This window comes from Lepisma saccharinum, chromosome 13 (assembly GCF_977018435.1).
Source record: "Lepisma saccharinum chromosome 13, izLepSacc3.1, whole genome shotgun sequence".
NCBI classification, from domain to species: domain Eukaryota; kingdom Metazoa; phylum Arthropoda; class Insecta; order Zygentoma; family Lepismatidae; genus Lepisma; species Lepisma saccharinum.
This window is the reverse complement of record NC_139241.1, coordinates 18,927,369-18,949,820: the sequence shown is the minus strand read 5'-3', so window position 1 is coordinate 18,949,820 and position 22,452 is coordinate 18,927,369. Positions and strand designations below refer to the sequence as shown.

Here is a 22,452-nt window from a genome sequence, read left to right as displayed (position 1 = left end):
GGAAAACTCATGGATGTAATTGGTGTGGAATATTTACATACTAACATTGATCAAAATTGGGAAAACTGGATTTATTATGATTTTCAAACATCAGTGTTGGTATTGGTGAGAATTGGTAAGAGTATTGCCATTGGTATGGATTGAAAGTGGTATTGGCTCAACTCTAGTTTAAAGGCTAACCTTTTTTAATTTTGAGAGATACCTCAATATCAACATTTCTTCAATGTGGACTGCATTTTGGAGACAAACGAGTCTCTGGTGTTTGAACTTACAGTCACTAAAATCTACTGTGTATCTTGTGTGTCCCTTCCATATATGTTGGTGATTGTCCTTTTACAAATTTCAACAATTATCCCTTTATCCTCAGATTTGCAATGAGCCAAAAGTAGCAGAAAAATGAAGTAATACTAAAAGAAATCAATCAAGAATAGTTGTCTATCACCCAAAATTAGTATCTATGTGTATAGTATGCAAGTGATATTACAAGCTCTCCAGCATTTATCCCATATAAATTCAACAGTGCAACAAAAATTACAAAAATTCATGGCCTCCATATCCATTGTTTAATTGTTGAGAGAAAGCAGCAAGCTCAACAACTTGATGTTTTGGATGTTTTGGAATGAAATTTTTCAATTGATTGGAACCTGTTTTTGTAGTGTTATCCAACACATAATGCATACAACTAGTTGCACAAGAAAGGGAATTAGAAAAACAAAGTATTGTTTAATTGGTTATTATACAACGTTTGTCAGAAAAGTTCCAGGACTGAGTTTGTAGAAAATAATTTATTCAACTAGGAACTAATGGTGCTAGGTTTTGTCAAAATAGTCCCCTTGGCTATCTATACACAGCTGCCACCGTTTCTGGAGGTCATGGAAGCAAGCAGGGAAAGCTTCATCTAGGATACTTCTTAGCACATCTGTCACAAAACTGTTTGGATTGCTACCAATATCTTCATGATGCTTCCCTTTCAGCGGTGTTTGCACACGGGGTGACAAAAAATTATCACACGGTAACTGGTTGGGTAAATATAAGGGATGTGGTAGAGCAGATATTCCTGGACTGATAAAGCAGTATGTGGCCTTGAATTGTCGTGCAATAAGAACCACTGCTCAGATGACCACAAATCAGGATGGTGCCACGTAATTGTTTGATGCAAATGTTTCAGGACGTCAATATAAAGGTTTTTGTTTATCGTTTGTCCTTCAGGCAGATATTCAAATTGCACCAAACCTTTAGCAAGAAAAAATGGGATCAACATTGTCTTGGATCATCTTGCACTGAATCTCTGCCCTTCTGAAACCTTTTGTGCCATTCAAGGATACAGTTTCTCGATAATGCCTTGTCATCAAATGGTTGCTGTATCATATTCCATGTTTCACTAGGGGTTTCCCAGCTTAACACAAAACTGAATGTTAACTCTCTGCTCAGAATGCACGTCCATCAGAACACTTGTGTAACTTCCAACAAAATGCGCCAACAAGCCAAACAGTGGGCTACTAACCACAGCCCTGCCACCTAGTGTGTTTACATGGAAACACTTCCAAGGCCATTCCTATTCAGAACACGTTTCAGGTGAATATCACAGGTAAAGAATAAAAAAATCAGTCCTGGAACATTTCTGACAAAGGTTGTAGTTTAGATGAGAACTGTAAATAACAAAATGTTTTTGGATTGTTTACTTTGTGATGTCAACTACTTCAAATTTTTGGAAATTGTATGATTGTTGTTTCATCTGTATGCACCTTTTTCTTCCCACTGTCATTTATTAATTCTGTTCTTTGGAGAGAGTAATCTTCATGGTAAATAATAATTTAATTACCATGCAAACACACATTTATTGGTATTAATATTATTGCTTCATCCATAAATATGTGTGTTAAAAACATTCAATCATGTGAACTATTTAAGTAGTGATTAATAAAATATGTATTATGAACGAAGCAAATGAGAGTGGAAAACCACAAATCAGTTATAACTCATTATCGTCATTGAAACAGTCCCTTCTGTAATGGTAAAATATATCCCTGTCTGTATGTTATTGGAGTATGAGAGAGGTAATAAATTATTTTATATTTCATAAATTAAATGTTACAATAATTGCATGACATGGATAGAATATGGACACTAAATTTTTTGTCTGTGTGTTAGAGCTGATGCGACACTACTTTGAACCAATAGCAATAATCTTGCCAATTCCTGCCTACACTGTAGTGATGGTTGAAAATTGTAGTATTTTATAGTTGATCAAAACACAAAAATGTCAGAAAAGTATTGACTGGTAGTGGCAAATAAAATTTAACCAATTATTTCCAATACCAATACATCTACATGAGTATTGTCTCAGCCGTAATGTACCATATTTACTCATCAGTATTGTCTCGGCCCTAATGTTGCCCTATTTACTTGTGTATAACGTGCACTTTTTTCCAAAATTTTAGCCCTCGAAAACTGTGTTGCATAGGTGTGTATTATGCACAGAATACTTTGGACAGCCAACATTAAACCACACATGTTTTCATTTCACTATATCTCTGCTTATAACACACTATATCTACAGGCACAAATACAAATTGCCACGTTAGATTTCTTCAGTATTAAAAAAAATGCCATTTCCCATGATTTTTTACTTTATAATGAAACTTTTGTGAAATTGAGAGAAGCAGCGCCATTCTTGTGGAACGTGGGATGTATATCAGTGGTATTGGTCAGACAAGCAATGATATAAAATAACTTCCTGAATGCTGCATATTTTCAACATAATTTTGATCTCTCTTTCTTCTACTAAAGAATAAACACGGTGGTTGCAGAAGTGAAAGCTGTGGAGGGAGAGGGGTTGGAGTATGTGTGTGTTGTTGACTCATTGCACACACAAGAAAATATTTTCCTCTTGATCAGCATAGCAACAGCTTTACAACCTACAACTCAGAAAGCCATTTCTTGAACCTCAATTGCACTGCACATTATATCCAAGATATAATTGTTAGTTTCTTTTCCCCATCAAAAAACAGTGTGCTCATCGTGCATGCACATGCATTATACATGCTTAAATATGGGTATACGTGTAATTTTCTTAACAAAAATTGCAGTTTTATTTTACTCAGCTTTTTCTGGTACACTTCGCAACATCTTATTTGACTGCCCCGAAAGAATTCTAAGTCCCGAAATCGTAAACTTAGCAACATTGCACTTCAGCTCCAGGTGAGAGTAGCCAACTTTGAGTAGGTCCTTCCACTAGACGAAAAACGCTGTGGTGATAGGTTTTCAATTTAACACTTTCCATGAACTTAGAAACTATAAACCGCTATTATAATACACAATCAAACAGAAATAATAAATTGGAAAAGGAACCTTGAAAGATATTTACGATTCTGTTTGCTCGACTTGAAATTTGGAGGGTTTGAAACCCTGAACAGAGTTTTTCTCCACCCGGAGGAAATTGCCATCAAGTTTGTGCAGAAAGAAGCAAATTTGTGAGGAGTTTATGCGACATTTTATTTACAATAGCTTGCATAATATCGAACAGTTCTCAAAAACATATATTTTACACGACTTGTCGAGAAAATGTGCTTGAAACACAGGAAGGTGGGAGTCTTCATAAACGTCAACATGTTTTTTAAGGGTATAACGTCATTAAATTAACGTAGAGCAGTTGGTTAGACACTGCTATCTTTATTTTTCATCAAGCGTGAAAGGTCGTGGGTTCAAATCCCACCCTCTCCTCTTTCTTTTTTTTTTTTTTTTTTGTTTGCTGAACAGATACCGTTGATATTAGAATATTTAAAAAATGAATCTGATGCACACTTGAGGGACGTCCCTTCTGTGCATATTTCCCCTTAGAAGTTGGAGATTTCCAGGATTTAAAGTTAAAACTTTTCTTTTTAGTTATTGTTCATATGTTGTGTTAACACACACATCATGATTAATTCACAAATCACATATATGTATTCAGGATGCAAAATGTAATGTTATTTAAGTTATGTATTGTTTGTTCTTTACTGACACCTAAAATATTGATTATTTGATTTCTATATAATTAAAAAAGATACACAGTTATGTTAAGTAGTGATGTAGTGCAGTACTGTAACGAAGGAGAGCGTTTAATGAGTTCAAATTTCTAAGAGTGGTAATTTTATGTCAGTTCCTTCGTAATGACTGTTGTCAATCCCCTCACCACCATCTTACCATGCATCTAAAACTAATAGTAAATAGCTAATTAACATAAATAAATTGTTATTGTGACGAAGGCCGACTCGATAAGAAACTACTAATAAGTATTTATATAGTGAGTGACAAACAAAAAATTCAAAACCTCATAATGATCGTTAATTCCTCACTGCTTTGTATCTAAAATGTTTGTCTTCTTTGAACAGAAAGTACGAGTATCAGATATAACAAACTTTCCGCACTAACTTTGCAATATTCGAAACCACCATTACAGACTTAGCTCTATGTAACTTGATTCTGCGCATTCCACGTGGCATGTGACTTCCTCCTATCATCGAAATAACTTTCTCTTACTATTTCCTTTCCTCTCGTGAAATAAAGAGACCAATGTTAACTTCTTAGCATGGTGGATAAACTCTACACCGAACGATATACTCCTGAAAAAAATCCTGCCTAGGTGGAGAATCGAACCTACGACCTCCCTCGTAAGAATCGAGCATGCTACCTCTTCTCCAGGTAGCTCATGTTAAAATATGCTACCAGTTTGAAGAAACCTATTTACATATAATGTCATATCTATAATTTCCTCATGGCAATTTTCGTGAGGAAATAAAGGGAAAAATGATGAACATGTCTATTGGCGTTTTCTCATATTTTGTAAATTGTGTAAAAATTTTGTGTTTTGAACAAGCAATCGTTTAGTTACGAAGTATTCTGTTGTCTGTTTAAAGTAGGAACAGGAGAACGAAACAGAGTCATTTGAACCAGACCCCGTTTGACAAGAAACTTCAGCTTTTTTCCAAAGACTGTATGAAAAGAGAGAGGAACGTATGAAATATAAAATATGTTTGAAATTAAAACAATGGAAATCTTGAAAGATAATACTAACGAACTTCAAACTATGGAAACATATGGTAGAAAACTCCAAGTCATTTTCGAAATATGAACTTGATGTTTTTCTTTATTATGAAGTGGAGATATGGGACGATACGATCCCTCAGCAAGAAAATTTTAAGTAAGCTACCTCCAACTTTTTCAATGGTCATAATTACTAATTAGGGTCCGGAAGTTGATGAAAAATCAACTTTTATTCTGACCCTTAAAAACAATGCTAAACCTGATATCATGTCCGTTTCCCTTCAGTTAGTTCCGGAAAACACTTTCTATTTTCCCATTTTTCGGCCTTTTTTGGCTTTTAGTTTATTTGTCAGTATTTTTAACAGTTTTTGTTGCGCTTTTACTTATTTTTGAGGTTTATTTTTCTCCTCCCCTGTTGTTTCGTGCATTTTAAATGCATTTAGTAGTAAAACTTACATATTTAGATTTCTTGACATAGTCCTTTTAGCAAATTCACCATGAATCGAAAATACGGTCAATGGAAAAGCTTAATATTATTCTTATCTGAAATGTTTGGCAATGGATTAAAATACTTTGTGTGAAGATCTACTTTGAGGTTCTTTTTTCTGGACACTATTATCGCTTTACTCTGTAGTTTTAAAGTAAAATCAGTTACAATATTAAATGCAATTACACTCTGGTGTACGCGAAGCAGAACTGAATTTTCGGATGCTGGCCTACTACAGTATCATAGAAGGCCCACTCTGAAAGGAGATGAATTGGTTGATTTGGTGTTGTAAGTCAACTCTATGCATAGTGAGGCTAATCGGGACTGGACCTACAGTTTAAAATGGGATCCGAACCGAGTGCATAAAATAACGTGAACCGTGTGGTGTAGGGGGCTAGTTTGCTCATGGGTTCAAACCTACTTCTTTGCAAAATCTTTTTCGGGAAGTAAACGGTTTTGGACGAGAATGTTTATCTACGTTTCTTGGATATTTCCGTTGATATTTATGAGATTTATGTCCAGCATTTCCGGATGCAGAAGTTGACATGTAAGTTCTTAATATGTGTTAACTTATAACAGCTGAATGAAAGGAAAAGTATTTCCTAAAATCCTGCCAATCACTGTCCTTCACCTCCCCCCACCTTGCCCCATCAGTTTTGAAACCCAATCGCCGCCACTGAGCATGCATCGCATAAATATTTTACAGTAATATCATATAATATTGTATTACGTTATTAGAACACTTCGTACTCGGTAAATAAAAAGAAAAAATTGTAAGGAAAGGGTGGGATTTGAACCTACGATGTTTCGATCTTGACGAAAACAGTAAAAAAAATCGAAAGTGCTGTTATCTAACCAACTACTCCAGGAGATTGCTAACAGAAAGCTCAGTAAAACACGTTAATCTCAGTTGAAGCAACACTGTGCCGGAGTTTCGAACCATTTTTCGCCAAGAACCAAGGAAAAGACACACTTTGCAGAATCGTTTGGTGTTGTGCAATGTATCTTTACTAAACATTTCGCATAAAATCATCATAAATTTGCTTTCTTGCATTCAAATGTGACCGCAATTCTTTCCAGGTGGATGAGAACCTGTTCAGTGTTTCACAATGCACATACATTTTCCTATTTTCAAATTCAGAACGAAGAATCTTGAAATATTTTCAACATTCGTATTTCTACTTAACATTTTTTTGTCTACTCATATATTTTATTACTGCTTAATGTATCTTTACTTAATGGAATGTGAAAGAATGAAAAAAAAAATCACGAGCGTTTTCATTCAGGAAGAAGAAATGTTGCAAAGTTGGTTACTCTTAGTTGGCTCTGAAGCGCTATGCTGCCAAATTTACGAATTACGGACTTTGAAATTTTTCAGGGCGGTCAAATAAGATGTTGCGAAGTGTACAAGTTGCAGAGATTCATATAACAGTATTCTCGTGAGATGGACACTTCTAAGTTTAATGATTCCATTGAAAGTCAATGGTATGCTTTAACCCAGAAATGTCTGTAACTGTACTTTGTTTACCAAATATCTATTGAAACAAAAAGATAAAAATAATAAATAAATATTCTATTTTACAAATATTTTAGGAAACAATGTCTACATCATGGATAGGAAATGTAATAAATGTACAACATCCTACTTTACAATTCATTACTCCATATGCCCTTTGTTTCACACTATCTATATTCATTATCTTTATAATGCATTTTCATTACTATATACTCCCAGTAACCATGAGAGTAAAAGTATTGTTTTTATTTCTTCATTGATAGCCAACATATTAATTTATTATATTTTTATATCATAATTTCAGTGAAATTATATCACCTGACAGCAGAGAAATGAAATGTGATGGGGAAGTTATCTCGTCACCAAAAATTTCAATTGTGAAGCACTGTATACCACAATCACCAAAACCCAGCATGTTCTTAAAAGCAGAAGATACAATCAACATGAAAACATCAACTCCCAACTACCACATAAGTGAAGTGGATGACATTTGTGGGAATGGATGTAATAATGTTGTTCCAGGGATATTACCAGAGTCAAAACCTGGTGCAACTGGAAGTGGTAATATTGGAGAGCAGTCGGTTGTTTCCAAAGAAGTGGAAAATCCCATCAAATGTGAGGAATACAAATCTGACATAGGAAATGAATACAAGACATCATTTATGAAAAAAGAAGATGTAAAGAAGGAGGAGGTTGTGAAGCATGATGATGGAGAAGTCCCAAATATTAAAACAGAAGAGAGAATCATTATGAATCTGACAGATATTGATTTGAAGATTGCAGTAAAAGATGAAGGTGATGATACCAGGTAAGGAACAATATCAACACTACATTGTAATACTATCAATATAGGCCTATTTTAAATGTAAGTAAAGCAGTGTGTTCCAGAAATCTTTGAAGGATTAAAGTTGAAAATACAGAAAAAATTTTGAAGAGAGCAACTTAAGGTTATTTGTGATGTAATTTGGAACTAAAAATTTGTAATATGTAATATCTCCACTCCAACATGCATTCTTTTGGCTGCCTGCAGTCCATTTAGTTCATATTGAAGTTCTCTTAATCTTTTTTCATGGGCTGTTTTGAATAATATTCCAAAGTGTCTCTAAGATTCTTTGCTTCAGTTTTTCTAAGAGGGCTGTCAACGTGGGATGTCACACAATCTCTGGTGGCTTCCCTTGAGATATGGCGGGCCTGCTTAGGACATGTCATGAAAGAGGTATAGATACATACTAAATCTGAAAGATACAATACCTATTGATCACATTCATAATTATACTTATGAATGTATATAAAGATATGATATTTTTTTTCTGAGGGCATTCTGTTTTATTTTGCATACTTTTGTAAGAGAAATGGATAGTTTTGATTGCAAAGATACAAGATGAGTGAGAAATCAAATCTATACAGGGTGATTCTAAAGGTATAGTACAAACGAAAACCACAGATACCTCCCATGAAATAGAGACGAAAGTTCCCCTTCCACTTTGCCGAGAGATGCCTCCGTGAGGAGCTAGACAACGCCGAAAACGTGTGAAAATGAACTTCACACCTCTGTACAGCCAGTACCAGTGAAGATAGAAAGGCGGAACAAACGAAGTCAAAAGGAACACCAAAGTCTCCCATCCGAAAAACACTAGGCGGCAGCTGCGCAACGCATGTGCATGGGGTTCCACAAAGGAAATAGGAGTGTCCCGCAAGACAAGTGAAGGGAAAGGGTAGCGATCGACAACGGTAGGGACAAAAGAAGCAATGAAGCATGAAGTAACAATTGCACAGCGGGAAACAAACACCATGACTGAAGCAGTGCAGTCGAGAAAAGTAGTGCGGGGTTGCAGAACCACGGGAGGATGACGTAGGATGTAAAAACACACCGAGAATGCAAGCAAAGTGGTCCGTGACACTCGACAGGCAACAGACGCATACATGGTTCGGGGCAGAAATGGTGGAGCTGGCGGTGCAGCGCAAGGCGAGTCCCCAAAACACAGTGGGGAGACACCGCAGCAAAAACAAAGCACTGTGCAACAAAAGAGAAAGAGGACCGGACGGGGAATGGTACCTGCCAAGGAGACAACAAATGCGGGACGAGGGATTCCCCGTAGCAGCACCGAGGGGATGTCACACAGAGGTCGTGCGCCAGCAGGACAAACACAGCAACTACGAGCACAGGAGGTTATTGCTAATGAAAGGTGCACGTACAGATAGGACCACGTACCCTGTACTGACGTAACAAACGTCGTGATGGGGCGCAATCAGCCTCTTAGAAATGAAGCCGGAGGCACATCGCTGGGTGGGAGCGGGCAAAAGGCTGCTGGAGTGTCGTACGGACCCCACCACTCCGTACGGTGGACGACACTAATGGACGAGGTCGGAATGTTTCCATCCTGATCACCAGGTCCACCGTTCCCAGACCTGACGCAGCTGCTTGCTTCCGAGTGCAACCCCAGCCGAACAACTCGAGTCCCTCCTCGGCCGCAGCCTTCCGCTCCGAAACCAAGCGTGGCCTCACACCACCGCAGCCGCACACTGCCGTGTTGGTGTGAGACCGGGCCGAGCAAGGCTGGACAGATAAACTGTGTGGGACAATCGTGTAATGAAGCTACGTGGGGGTATGCACGTCTGTTCAACTGCTGTGTCACCCCACATTGGTGTACACAAACACCACACGATCGTACGTAGTGCTCCCCGTCGGCTCGAGCAAGACGGATGAAGTACGTGTTGTGGGTGAATGGGGCAAGAATGAAGGACGCTACATGTGTTCCACGATGACAAGGCCCCAGAGTACATGGCCCCACCTGACGGCAGTGGTCAGGTAGTGAAGAGCACAGGCACAGGTGGCTCAGGAACGTCAGCTGATTGTACCACAGCGCCGTGCGGGCGTGTGGGCTGATTGGAAGTGCAGCGTCAGGGAGCGTGTCAGTGAAAGAGCCGGTGCGGTGGTGGTGTGCTTGATGTACGACAATTGAGTACGTTGTTTCGAAGCCGTTTTGACCAGTGTGTGTGTGTGTGCCACCTGTGCACTGCAGTACAGTATTCCATAATTGGCACTATCCTCACCGTACCATGGAACGCTACACATTTGTAGAACTGAGGGACATGCATTTTGTCTACGGCCTTGCAGATGGCAATGGCCGAGCAGCTGCACGCCTTTATCGCGGACGGTATCCGGAGAGGCGACAACCCGACAGCAGGTTGTTTTCGAACGTGCACCGTACCCTTGGTGAATCGGGTGTGTTACGTGCAGGCCATCATGTCGGTCACCCAAGACATGTGCGCACCGCGGCAGTCGAGGAGGACGTACTTGCTCGCGTGGACGACACACCATCCACTAGCACCCGCAGCATTGCACGTGCAGTGGGTATCACAGTCGACAGTGTGGGGTGTCCTACATGATGATCTGCTGTATCCCTATCATCCACAGCGAGTCCACGCGTTGCAGGCTGGGGATTACCCACGACGTGTGGAATTCTGTCAACGACTGTTGCAGTTTTGTACTGACAATCCCCGTTTTTTGCGCCATGTGCTTTTCACGGACGAGGCAACATTCACCCGTGAGGGCATGTTCAATTGCCGAAACAGCCATGTGTGGGATTATGAAAATCCACATGCAGCAGTCAAGGTGCACCGTCAGACCCAGTTTGCAGTGAATATCTGGGCAGGTATCATCGATGAACAGATTATTGGTCCATACCTGCTGCCACCACGTTTAAATGGCCGCCTCTATCGCACCTTTCTTGCATCAGTCCTTCCAGAGCTGCTAGAAGATGTACCCCTCAACGTGCGACATCGTATGTGGTTTCAATTGGATGGAGCGCCTGCACATTTTGATGGCACAGTGCGAACCCTTTTGCACCGTACCTACCCACAGCGCTGGATCGGCAGAGAGGGCCCCGTCCCCTGGCCCGCCCGTTCGCCTGACCTCACACCAATGGATTCCTTCTTGTGGGGCCATGTGAAAACACTCGTCTACGAGACCCCGGTGCCTGACAAGGAAACATTGGTAGCGCGGATACTTGCAGCATCGGCCGAGGTGTGTACCATGCCAGGGATTTTTGATAGGGTTCGCCAGAATTTCCTGCGACGCTGCAATGCTTGCATTGAATGTGGTGGTCGTCAATTTGAGCAACTTTTGTAACAACGTCAGTCCGGGGTACGACTACGTACTACGTACTATTCCTATCTGTAAGTGCACCTTTGCGTGGCAATAAACCTCCTGTGCCCGTAGTTGCTGTGTTTGTCCTGCTGGCGCATGACCTCTGTGTGACACCCCCTCGGTGCTGCTACGGGGAATCCCTCATCCCGCATTTGTTGTCTCCTTGACAGGTAACATTCCCCGTCCGGTCCTCTTTCTCTTTTGTTGAACCATGCTTTGTTCTTGCTGTGGTGTCTCACCACTGTGTTTGGGGACTCCCCACGTGCTGCATGTGTTTGTTTCCCGCTGTGCAATTGTTACTTCATGCTTCATTGCTTCTTTTGTCCCTACCGTTGTCGATCGCTACTCTTTCCCTTCACTTGTCTTGCGGGACACTCCTATTTCCTTTGTGGAACCCCATGCACATGCGTTGCGCAGCTGCCGCCTAGTGTTTTTCGGATGGGAGACTTTGGTGTTCCTTTTGACTTCGTTTGTTCCGCCTTTCTATCTTCACTGGTACTGGCTGTACAGAGGTGTGAAGTTCATTTTCACACGTTTTCGGCGTTGTCTAGCTCCTCACGGAGGCATCTCTCGGCAAAGTGGAAGGGGAACTTTCGTCTCTATTTCATGGGAGGTATCTGTGGTTTTTGTTTGTACTATACCTTTAGAATCACCTTGTAGAATATTCTGAAGTAGATATTTGGTACACTACTATCTTTTTCTTCAAAATTAAGATTTAATGGTATTGCGTACACCAGTAGTTCTCAGACTTTTTTCTCATAATACCCCACCATATTTTTTCTCCGAATAGTGGGTTTTGGAGAATTTTTTTGCCTGCTTGATTAATGGCACGTTTTTAGCATGTATCTGCAAAAGAGCAAGATGACATTCAGCGTGTATGTTAAAGGGTGGTTAACAAATAAACATTAGAATCCTACTTTTATTATTCTATTGGATGTTCTTACATTTACAATCTTTATGATTAGTTACAACAATAAAAATGTGAAACACATGTATGCTAAGAAGTATAGTAAAAAAACTAATTTTCATATATTTTTTCCAGAGTTGTACAAAATAAGTAAGGATCAAAAATAAGCTTGTAAACAAACTGTCAAGCAGAATTTTGGAGTTTTTGTTGTAAATCTACAGAGTTTTTCATGTGAGAAGGATGTGCCTGCATAGCCCGACACAGTTTCTTGATGTCTGGTTGTGCACTTAAAATTTTCAAGTGAAGATTTGGCTTCAAATTTAGTCTATTGTAGATTTGAAAGCAGTATTTTATTTCAAAACATGTGAAACAAAGATAAGAGTGTTAAAGCTATGAACTCAAAAAATATCAAGTCTGCTCTACACATCTGCTGCAAAAATGTTGCTGTGTGGGTATTCTCGACATTTCTCTTCTGAGCTGATTGTAACCCTTTTGACAATGTGTTCAAACAGTCGAGCACCTTCCTTGCATACGTTTTCTCCTTGGCAAAATTCCACAATAAACAATCAAAAAGCATGAAATCGAGAGAGCATGTGCCCGTCATGACAGATCCACATGCCATTGTAATGTAAATTCGTATCAGCATGGGCACTATATTGCTGCACAGTGAATATGTGAATCAACCTACTTTCAACATATCATGAGACATGTCTGAATTTGAAAGTGCCTCTTGAATTGTTATTGTCCAATCACTCTGATCAAACATCATTATTGCCTGGTGTGACAAGTAAATCAAGTAATTAGTTAAGATAATTTGAAATAACTGCAGCTTCAGGCATTATTTATTTTCTTATACCATTTTCAATCATCAACTTTTGGCCAGCACTCAACATTTGGCACATCATATGAGTATTCTCGTTATCTCTGTACTGATATATTTTGTCTATTAACTTCCAAGCGAAGTGAAAAGAATACTCATGCGAAAAAGTAACCTCAATACTAATTTGGTGTCTACTTCAATCCCGATCAACAAGTCTACTCTACAGCTAAGATTATTCTCTTATTCTTGCTTTGGGTTCGTGGTGTAGCTTCAACTGATATTGATATGGATGCAGATTATGTTTCTGATTCAACATACTCTGAACACCCTTTTGTGTTATTAGTTTCCTCTTGGGTGTTCTCCAAGTTGACTTTCATAGTCATCTTGAAATCATACATTAACTCAGTCGACTTCTTTCTCAGTCTTTCTGGAGTTTACTACTTCTCTCAATGTAAACATTACTTCTCGTCTCCATAAACATCTTCTAAAATGACATAATGCTCTTTGCAGATGAAATGGCCCATTGATAATAGGGAAGGCCAGAAACTTCTGGGAAAAAGAAATCTGGATTTTAAAATATAAGTACCTGGATTTTGGATAAATCCAGATTTCAAATTGCTTTTTGTCTGCACAAGCAGTAACCATTCTAAGTTTCCACTTTCATAGAGTAATTTGACTTGAAATGTTTTGAATATTTTCCTGTGCATTTGAGAGGTATTTTGAAGAGTGAAGGGTAATTGTGACCTGTGTCTGCTGATTACAGAGTCTCTTGAAAGAGAAAGTCAATAGGGTATGAGAAATTTATTACTTCCATATCATTCTTAACTATCCTTTTTATGTACCTCTCCACAGTAAATTTGCAGCATGACTATGTTCAAGTAAATAATTTTGTCCTCACTCATGTACATTCTCATGAAGTACTCTTCGCAACATCTTAATTGACCGCCCTGAAAAAAATTCAAAGTTTTGAATTCGTATATTTGGTAACATAGCACTTCAGAGTCCACAAATAGTATCCTGCTTAGCAACAGTTTTTCTTTCTAAACGAAAACACTCTTGTGAATTTGTTTCATTCTTTCACATTCCATGAAGTTAGAAATCTAAACCAGTAATATAATATGCAATTAAACAAAAATCGTAAATTGGAAATAGAAGTGTTGATTTTTTTAAGACTATTCATTCTGAAATAGAAAATAGGGGAATTTATGTGCAGTTGGAAACACTGAACTCATTCTCCACCACCTGGATAGAATTGAAATCGCATATCAATGCAATGAAGCAAATTTCTCTCGATTTTAGTCAAAATTACAGTAAAGATAAATTGCACAATACCGGACGATTCTACAAAGTGCGTCTTTTCCCTGATCTGTGGCGAACATGGTTCAGAACTCCGGCAAAATGTTATTTCAACTTAGATCAACTTGTTTTACAGGCTTTCACGTTAGCAATCCCCTGGAGCAGTTGGTTAAGCGGTTGTCTAGTTTTGCTTTTTCGTCAAGAACGAAACATCGTAGGTTCAAATCTCACCCACTCCTGATTCTTTTTTTATTGTTATTTACGTAGTATGAAGTGTTGTAATAATGTAATATAAGATTACATTAAATCACTGTAAATATTTATGCGATGCATACCTCGGAAATGTTTCTACTCATCTGAAGCCATGACTGGAGTAGATAAATAAAAAAGCATTAAATTATCTACACTTCTATATTAAATATATTAAGCTTATAAATTGTTAAAAAGCTGTGTTCATTCCTTAACACACACACTTGTGATCTTTTGTAACTGTTAGGTGTTAACCTGGTTGCATGTGATGTTACTGGCGGAAGTCTAGTAGATTGAGGCCGGAGCAGGACAAGTGGGTTTGGAGCGAGGAGGTGGAGCGATGCTAAAAAGAAATGGAGGGAAAGGGTGATGGATGATGCAAGTTATAGCGGAATCCTTGGAGTTGGAGGTAGCCATTTTGAAAACAAAGTCACCGCCTCGTAAACAGGATTTTTACGGTGAGAAACCGAGTTTGTGTTATGCAAAAGGTTCTGCAAATAATACAAGAAGGAATATAATATAAATTGCATTAGTCTGAACGTTCGACTGAGTGATGTCGCAGGGTTAAATCATCGCGTGGTGTGAACACATGAAAGCAATGTAAGCGTTACTGGTATAGTCGCACGTCCTGTGTATGGACAAGGTACCTACGCTAATTAAACGGAAGTACAAGCAAACTGAAATCTTATAATGTATTATTCATGGTGTGGTTAAGAAACTGCATCTCCATGATTATCAGAAATTGCAAAAGCAATGATATATGTTAGGTTGTCGTATTGATATTCAGATGCTCATATGTGCACTCAGAGCATATGTTTATGTATTGCATGCACCAGCTGGTTTATGTTTTGCATAGGTGTTTGAAAATTAATTCAAACCTTTAGCGTAGTTCTTAAAATGAGGTACCTCTAGGTTTTAAAGAAAATTGGTATATCGGTGGTGTGTATATTTGTGCTGTAAATTACATTACGTAACAAAGAAAGTTGCAGATTCAAACTGTAAAATCTTTATGAGAAATTTACCATTAAGAATGTACACAGCTTCAAATGTAACATTTATTACAAAGTCAGATCAGAATAAATAGTTTGAACGTTTGTCAGCTTTATATTACACCAAGGTATATAATCATTATCTTCAATCTGACATGTGTATAAAAATGCAATAATCATGAGATTCTTTTACAGGTGGGGAGAGTTACGAGTGCTGATTGGACAATACAAACTTTTGTCCGGTATGGTATGGTTGAACGTGATAAGTGTTCCTAATTAATCGACTTCTACTAGTGAATTCAAGCTTAACTCTTGATCTCATGCAGTGAATGAATCTTTATGCTATGACTATCAAAGCATTCCCTAAATAAGAAGGAGGGAAAATAAACATCAAGGTATTCTAAGTATATAACTGGTTTAAGTCAATCTTTGAGAAGGTTTAGAGGGTATGTTAGGGAAAGTTTATTAATAGTCAGGTACAGGGTGTTCAGTAAATAAGACTACCAAATTTAGATATACCATTCTTTATTTTAACCTTTTGAGTCCCAAGGCCATTTTCACAAGTAACCCCCTCGGTCCCGAGCAAATTTTGAGCAAAATGCAGAGTTTCAATTAAATGAGTGTAGATTGGAGGCTAATTGCTCTAGAGAGATGAGTGATATATTGTTGTACGCGGAATGAACCAGATTTTCAGACTATATGAAATTTGTGCAAATTCGACGTATATGTGGACCTTTTAAAAACTACTCTAGCTGTTTAATAATCTACATGGAAAGTATATATCTTCTCGATGTAATTATGACTCAAAATGTTCATAGCAAAATTAATATCTTTATTTGTTTAATAATGTTCATTATTTTTTAATAATTGACATATACTTCATTAGATTTTATATATATATATATATATATATATACACACACACACACACACACACACACACACACACACAGTATACAGGTGGTGGACAAATTAATATGAACACCCATATGAAATCAGGTTGTAATTCACCCTTGCAGTACAGTCATGCCATCTGCTACAGAAGTCTGCCACATCATGAAGGTAGAGGAATCAGTTTATCAGAGGCAGTCATGTGGGTTATGTATGAGCATTCCTCTACCAGTCCAATACCATTATGATCGACCTCTTTGACTTTCAAAATGGCATGATCATTGGAGTGCATCTAGCTGGAGCCTCAGTGACAAAAACAGTCAACCTTGTGCGGGTTGCAGGGTCTCCCCCATGGCGCATTGGTAGCGTCATTGCCTTGCAATCAAGGGGTCCCGGGTTCGATACCCGGTGGAGGCACAAGTGGTTCGGATCCCACTTTAAACTGTAGGTCCAGTCCTGATTAGCCTTACTGTGCATAAAGTGGACTTAAAAACAGCAACTTGTGCGGGTTGCAAGGAGCACAGTTTCAACTGTGTCGACAGCCTACAGTGAAGAAGGTAAGGCATAATTTTCGTTACAGAATAGCAGTTGAAATTTGAAGCTCACCGACATAGAAAGGCTGGTGTTGAAGTGAATAGTAGCCCAAATGCACAAGACAACAGTTTGAGATGAACTCCAATTTCCAAAATGAACTGTATACTGGAAACATTCATGGCAGAGTGGTTACTCCAAAGCCATTGGTTTCACCTTGTAATACTGTGAAGCATTGAAAATGTTACCGAGGGCACAGAGTCTGGATACAACAGCAGTGGAAGCAGGTCATATGGCCTGACGAATCTGCATTCACATTATTCTAGACTACTGGACATGTTTGGGTGTGAAGAACGGCTGCAGAAGCCTTTTATGTTGACTGCCTCCTACCTTCTGTTAAACATGGAAGGGGTTCTATGATTTCTGAGATGGTGTGGGGAGCGATATTTTGGTTTAGTCTTTGACCACTTGTAGTTCACCATGGATGGATCACAGCAGAGGAATATGACTGCATTCTGGGGATCTCCATCCTGTGATGCGCACAGTGTTCCCTAGCACCGACCTGTGTTACACACTTTTCGGTGCATCAAAGCATGTTCAATGAGCACGAAGATGAAGTGGAACATATCACCCGGTCTCCTCAGGTTCCTGATCTTAACATATTTGAACATTTATGAAGTATTTTGGTGGCCAATGTGCTTACTAGGTTTCCACCTTCAGTCACACTTTCTGAGCTAGAGACAGTTTTGCATGAGGAATGGATGTGTATTCACTTCAACATTGTGGATGACCTGCATTTGTACATCCCACATTGGATACATGCTGTACTTTCAGCCAAGACTGGATCAACTTCCTACAAATAAAGATGTTTGTGTCATATCAGGGTGTTCATATTTTTTTTGTCCACCCACGGTTTCAGGTTTTCCCCAACCTCAAAATAATCCTGGGTATGGAACTGAGAAGCACGCAAAACTTTCCACGATGAAATCATTATACAGGGTGGCTCAAAAAGTCACTTAACACCCTCGGTACAAGGCCACTGCAGTGCGCAACATGGAAATGGTGATGACCAATCGTTGCCAGGCCAAGGGGGAACCACATTGACGCCTGCATGGTTGGCGGCCATCTTGATGTCTGTAATCTTGAATTCAACTTCAGAATTTTATATGGGAAGGGGGTGATATGATATATCAAATCAGACTAGAATTTCACGAGAAATGCAATGGTGAAGGTTTTTTTTATGTATCTTTAACCAGTAAAAAGTTATGACTGAATTCTTGTACCAATTTGCTCCTTTTCGAGGTGTTAGAAAAATGCCTTAAAATTTGCTTAGCGCATCGGTAATGCATCGAGATCAAAGTGACGTCTAGGGAGAGAAGTTCGCATGCCATTGCACATGATTTTAATCGGATGCATCCATAAAGAGCTGCGCATTATGAATGGTTGTCGCAAACAATTACAGTGTGACGCTTCCATTGAATTAAAAGTCCTTGACATTGACAAGGTTAATGTTTATGTTCATAAGGAAGTTCTTAAACAGAATATTCGATGATTTTTATCTGAGAACCCATTTTTGACAGATCAAAGCTGAATGGTTAGTGCTGGTAAGTTAACGGTGTGGTGTGCTGTGTGGAAGACGATTGTTTAGTCAATTTTCCATCAACGGAACCTTAAATGCTTAGGGCTAGTTGGATTTTTTAAATAAACAGGTTTTCTCATCCTTTCTTATGGAAGAAGGTACTTTTTACAGAGTTTTCTTCAATAGGGAGGAACATCAGAACACTATGGGAGCGTTGTGAAGAAGTTTCTGTCCAAAGTTAGTTATCAGATGACAAGGGTCGCATATTCTGTTTATGAACTTCCTTCTGAACATAAAGATTAGCCTTGTCACTGTGAAGGACTTTTAATTCAATGGAAGTGTCACACTGTAAATTGTTCGCGACAACCATTCATAATGCGCTGCTTTTTATGGATGTATCCGATTAAAATCACGTGCAATGGCATGCAAACTTCTCTCCCTAGACATCACTTTGATCTCGATGCATTACCGATGCGCTAAACAAATTTTAAGGCATTTTTCTAACACCTCAGAAAGGAGCAAATTGGTACAAGAATTCAGTCATAACTTTTTACTTGTTAAAGGTATGTTGAAAAAACTTCACCATTGCATTTCTCTTGAAATTCTAGCCTGATTTGATATATCATATCACCCCCTTCCCATTTAAAATTCTGAAGTTGAATTCAAGATGACAGACATCAAGATGGCTGCCGACCACGCGGGTGGCGTCAATGTGGTTCCCCCTTGGCCTGGCAACGATTGGTCATCACCATTTCCATGTTGCGCACTGCAGTGGCCTTGTACTGGGGGTGTTAAGTAACTTTTTGAGCCACCCTGTACATACAGGTAGTCCTCATGTGCTACTCATTGTAAACTTAGGAATTACGAGTATATTTCCAAACCCCCCTTCAATCTCAACACACCCAATGCTTCATTTTTCTAGCAGTACGTAGTACTGAAACCTTCACGATAAATAAATTAGATAAATTCCAAACGTACGATAATATATGATTATACTACAGTACTTTCAGCAGCCATGGTTAACTTTACTAGATCTTCATAGAAATTCATTGTCTTTGTGTTCTCATGAAGAGACGAAAACTTTTCATGGACAAAAATGTACCATGTGCACATTCACACAGCCGTCAACCATTTTTACATTCTTATTTGCAATGAGGGGAATTCCGGGTTTCTTTTAAATCACTGCTTAAATTTGGAAACTTTTGTTCATGAAAGGAACCTGTACCATTGTTGTATTTAATTATAAATTACCTATAATAATTAATGTAGTAATCCAAATTATGTATGACCTTGCCCGATATACATGCAGTTTCCAGGATGGGTGTGACCCTACTTCTATTTCTTTCAATTCCATCCATGAGAGATGCTTTGCAATAAAATATCTGGAGGAAGATTTTTAAAGTACATAACTAAGAACAAACCATTAAATATCCAACCCATTTTATTTAGTAGTATGCACTACTGCAGGCAAGCAAGTAAACCTGTTGCAAATAACGTGGTCTGTGCATAGTGAACTGGTCATCTGCATGTGGATACCTACATACAGATCCCACTGTACCACAAAATACCCACTCCTGCGCAGACTTGAGTCACTGCTCCCACCCGCAGTTGTGATGCACATTGACCCTGGCCAGCAAGTTTTTTCCAAGCTGCGCTGGCATGTGCAGAGATGGGTCCTGAGAAGTAGCACGTTGATTGAACAGATACCGGTTTATGGAGTCAGTCATGCTGGCCCATGCAGATCTCTACATGTTAATACCTTCTCTGGATTGGTATTGAAATTAGAAAATTGGCATTTAGTAGGAATATATAGAAAGATAGTTTATTGCTGTTTGAATAGATTGATGTATAGGTCAAATAGAAGTTAGAATGATACACATACATATATTGTAGAAGCATGAAACTAATACATCATTGGTACTTTTATAATGATATTCTTGTTGTACATTTCAGGAAGAAACATATAAATTTCATAATACCGAATACAAATAGAAATTGTAGTATACCATCAAGCATCATGTGTAGTAATGAAATGTACATTGGAGATCTAAAACTACATAAAGTCAGATGTTCTGCCATCAAGGGGAAAAGCATTGAGGCCAAATTGAAGTGTTATCGCAAGGAAACACTTAATAAACCACCTCTTTTAATTGAAGCTAAGAACAAAAATAGTGTTAATCAAAAGAAGGACATTAATATGCAATGTAGAATGAATAAAAATGTTTGTGCTTTCAATTGTGCTCACTGTCGAAAATCATTTACAACCAAAGTACGCTTAACACGTCATATCGATAACCACAATAAATGTTTTTCGTTACAACGAAATCATTGCAAAAAAGCTTTGATCCAAGACCCAAAACTGAACAAAAAATATAACCATGATCAGATTCGCCCATACGAGTGTCTTCAGTGCAAGAAGAGTTTTCATGAAATTAAAACTCTCCGGAGGCATTTGAAAATTCACGATGGAATTCGCCCATATCAATGTCCTCAGTGCAAAAGGAGATTCACGGCAAATGGAAGCTTGAAAATACATTTGAGAATTCACGATGGAATTCGCCCATATGAATGTCCTCAGTGCAAACAGAGATTTACTCAAAGTGGAAACTTGACATCACATTTGAGAATGCACGATGGAATTCGCCCATTTGAATGCCATCAGTGTAAAAAGAGATTCACTGCTAATACACACTTGAAAAAACATTTGAGAATTCACGATGGAATTCACCCATATGAATGTCCTCAGTGCAAACAGAGATTTACTCAAAGTAGAAGCTTGACATCACATTTGAGACATCACGATGGAATTCGCCCATTTGAATGCCATCAGTGTAAAAAGAGATTCACTCTTAAAACAGACTTGATAAAACATTTGAGAATTCACGATGGAATTCGCCCATATGAATGTCCTCATTGCAAAGCGAGATTCACAGAAAATGGAAACTTGAAAAAACATTTGAGAATTCACGATGGAATTCGCCCATATGAATGTCCTCATTGCAAAGCGAGATTCACAGAAAATGGAAGCTTGAAAAAACATTTGAGAATTCACGATGGAATTCGCCCATATGAATGCCATCAGTGCAAAAAGAGATTTACTCAAAATGGAAACTTGAACGTACATTTGAGAATACACGATAGAATTCGTCCATATGAATGCCATCAGTGCAAAAAGATATTTACTCAAAGTGGAAGATTAAAAATACATTTGAGAAGGCACGATGGAATTAATCCTTACGAATGACTTCACAGTGTAACATGCACACATAAATGCCTGCGTGCACCAACGCCGTTTATTTCAAAGTTCAGATGAACGAGATCAATTTTAATACACTTTAAATGAACTTGGTTTAAAGACTACATTGCACCAACGAAAAACGACGTTCACAAGATTCCTTTCAACTGATCCGAGACTAAATTGTAAGGTTATACCTGAATGGTTGGCTAAAACAAATGACATATCAAGAACCCCACAGAGTAGTGTGATGTGGTCAAGTATCAACATGGAGAAGAAAGTAATTCGGGCTGCAAGCTTACCTGAATGTGAGATATGTACTGATGAAGCTTGTCGATGAGTACAAGGATGTAGTAGAGTGTAAAGAAATAATAATATTAAAAAAGAACTTGGCACAAGACGAAAGGATAAAGAGAAAGCATGGAACATTCTTCTACGGGACTTTAATGCCTTACGAAATGCATTTGTACAATTAATCTCAGCCGCTCAATAAAGATATATTATTATTACTGTACTGTGATAAGTATTTGATTTTTCATTTCTTAGTTCTTTTATATTTATATTGTCGTCTAACATGTATTTTCGTAAATCTATACAATCATATTTCCAACACCATGTAGCAATATCGTAACATTGCTCTGTTCTAATTTACCTTGCACATAATATATGACATTTATATATGTTTTGTGTTCTGGGATAGAAAGTACAGTATTTAGAAACATTACGACTTTGCACCACAGGACCACAAATTATTATTATTATTTTGGCAGTTTTTAG

The 22,452-nt window shown here is 38.3% G+C and overlaps 1 protein-coding gene across 7 annotated transcripts in view; it reads left to right on the top strand.

The window, feature by feature from the left end:
• LOC145997193 (uncharacterized) overlaps positions 1-22,151 on the top strand; it is an 87,741-nt gene extending 65,590 nt beyond the window's left edge. For 2 of the 7 annotated variants that reach the window (XM_083133920.1, XM_083133921.1), the window contains exons 3-4: positions 7,333-7,836; positions 20,394-22,151. In XM_083133920.1, the coding sequence (XP_082990046.1) occupies positions 7,333-7,836; positions 20,394-21,684 (1,795 nt within the window). In that variant the 3' untranslated portion in view covers positions 21,685-22,151. Of the gene's footprint in view, positions 1-7,332; positions 7,837-12,220; positions 14,909-15,634; positions 15,891-20,393 lie in introns of those variants that run through there. The other 5 variants (XR_014442873.1, XR_014442872.1, XM_083133925.1 and 2 more) reach the window with 5 other exon arrangements.
• The last annotated feature ends 301 nt before the right edge of the window (positions 22,152-22,452 follow it).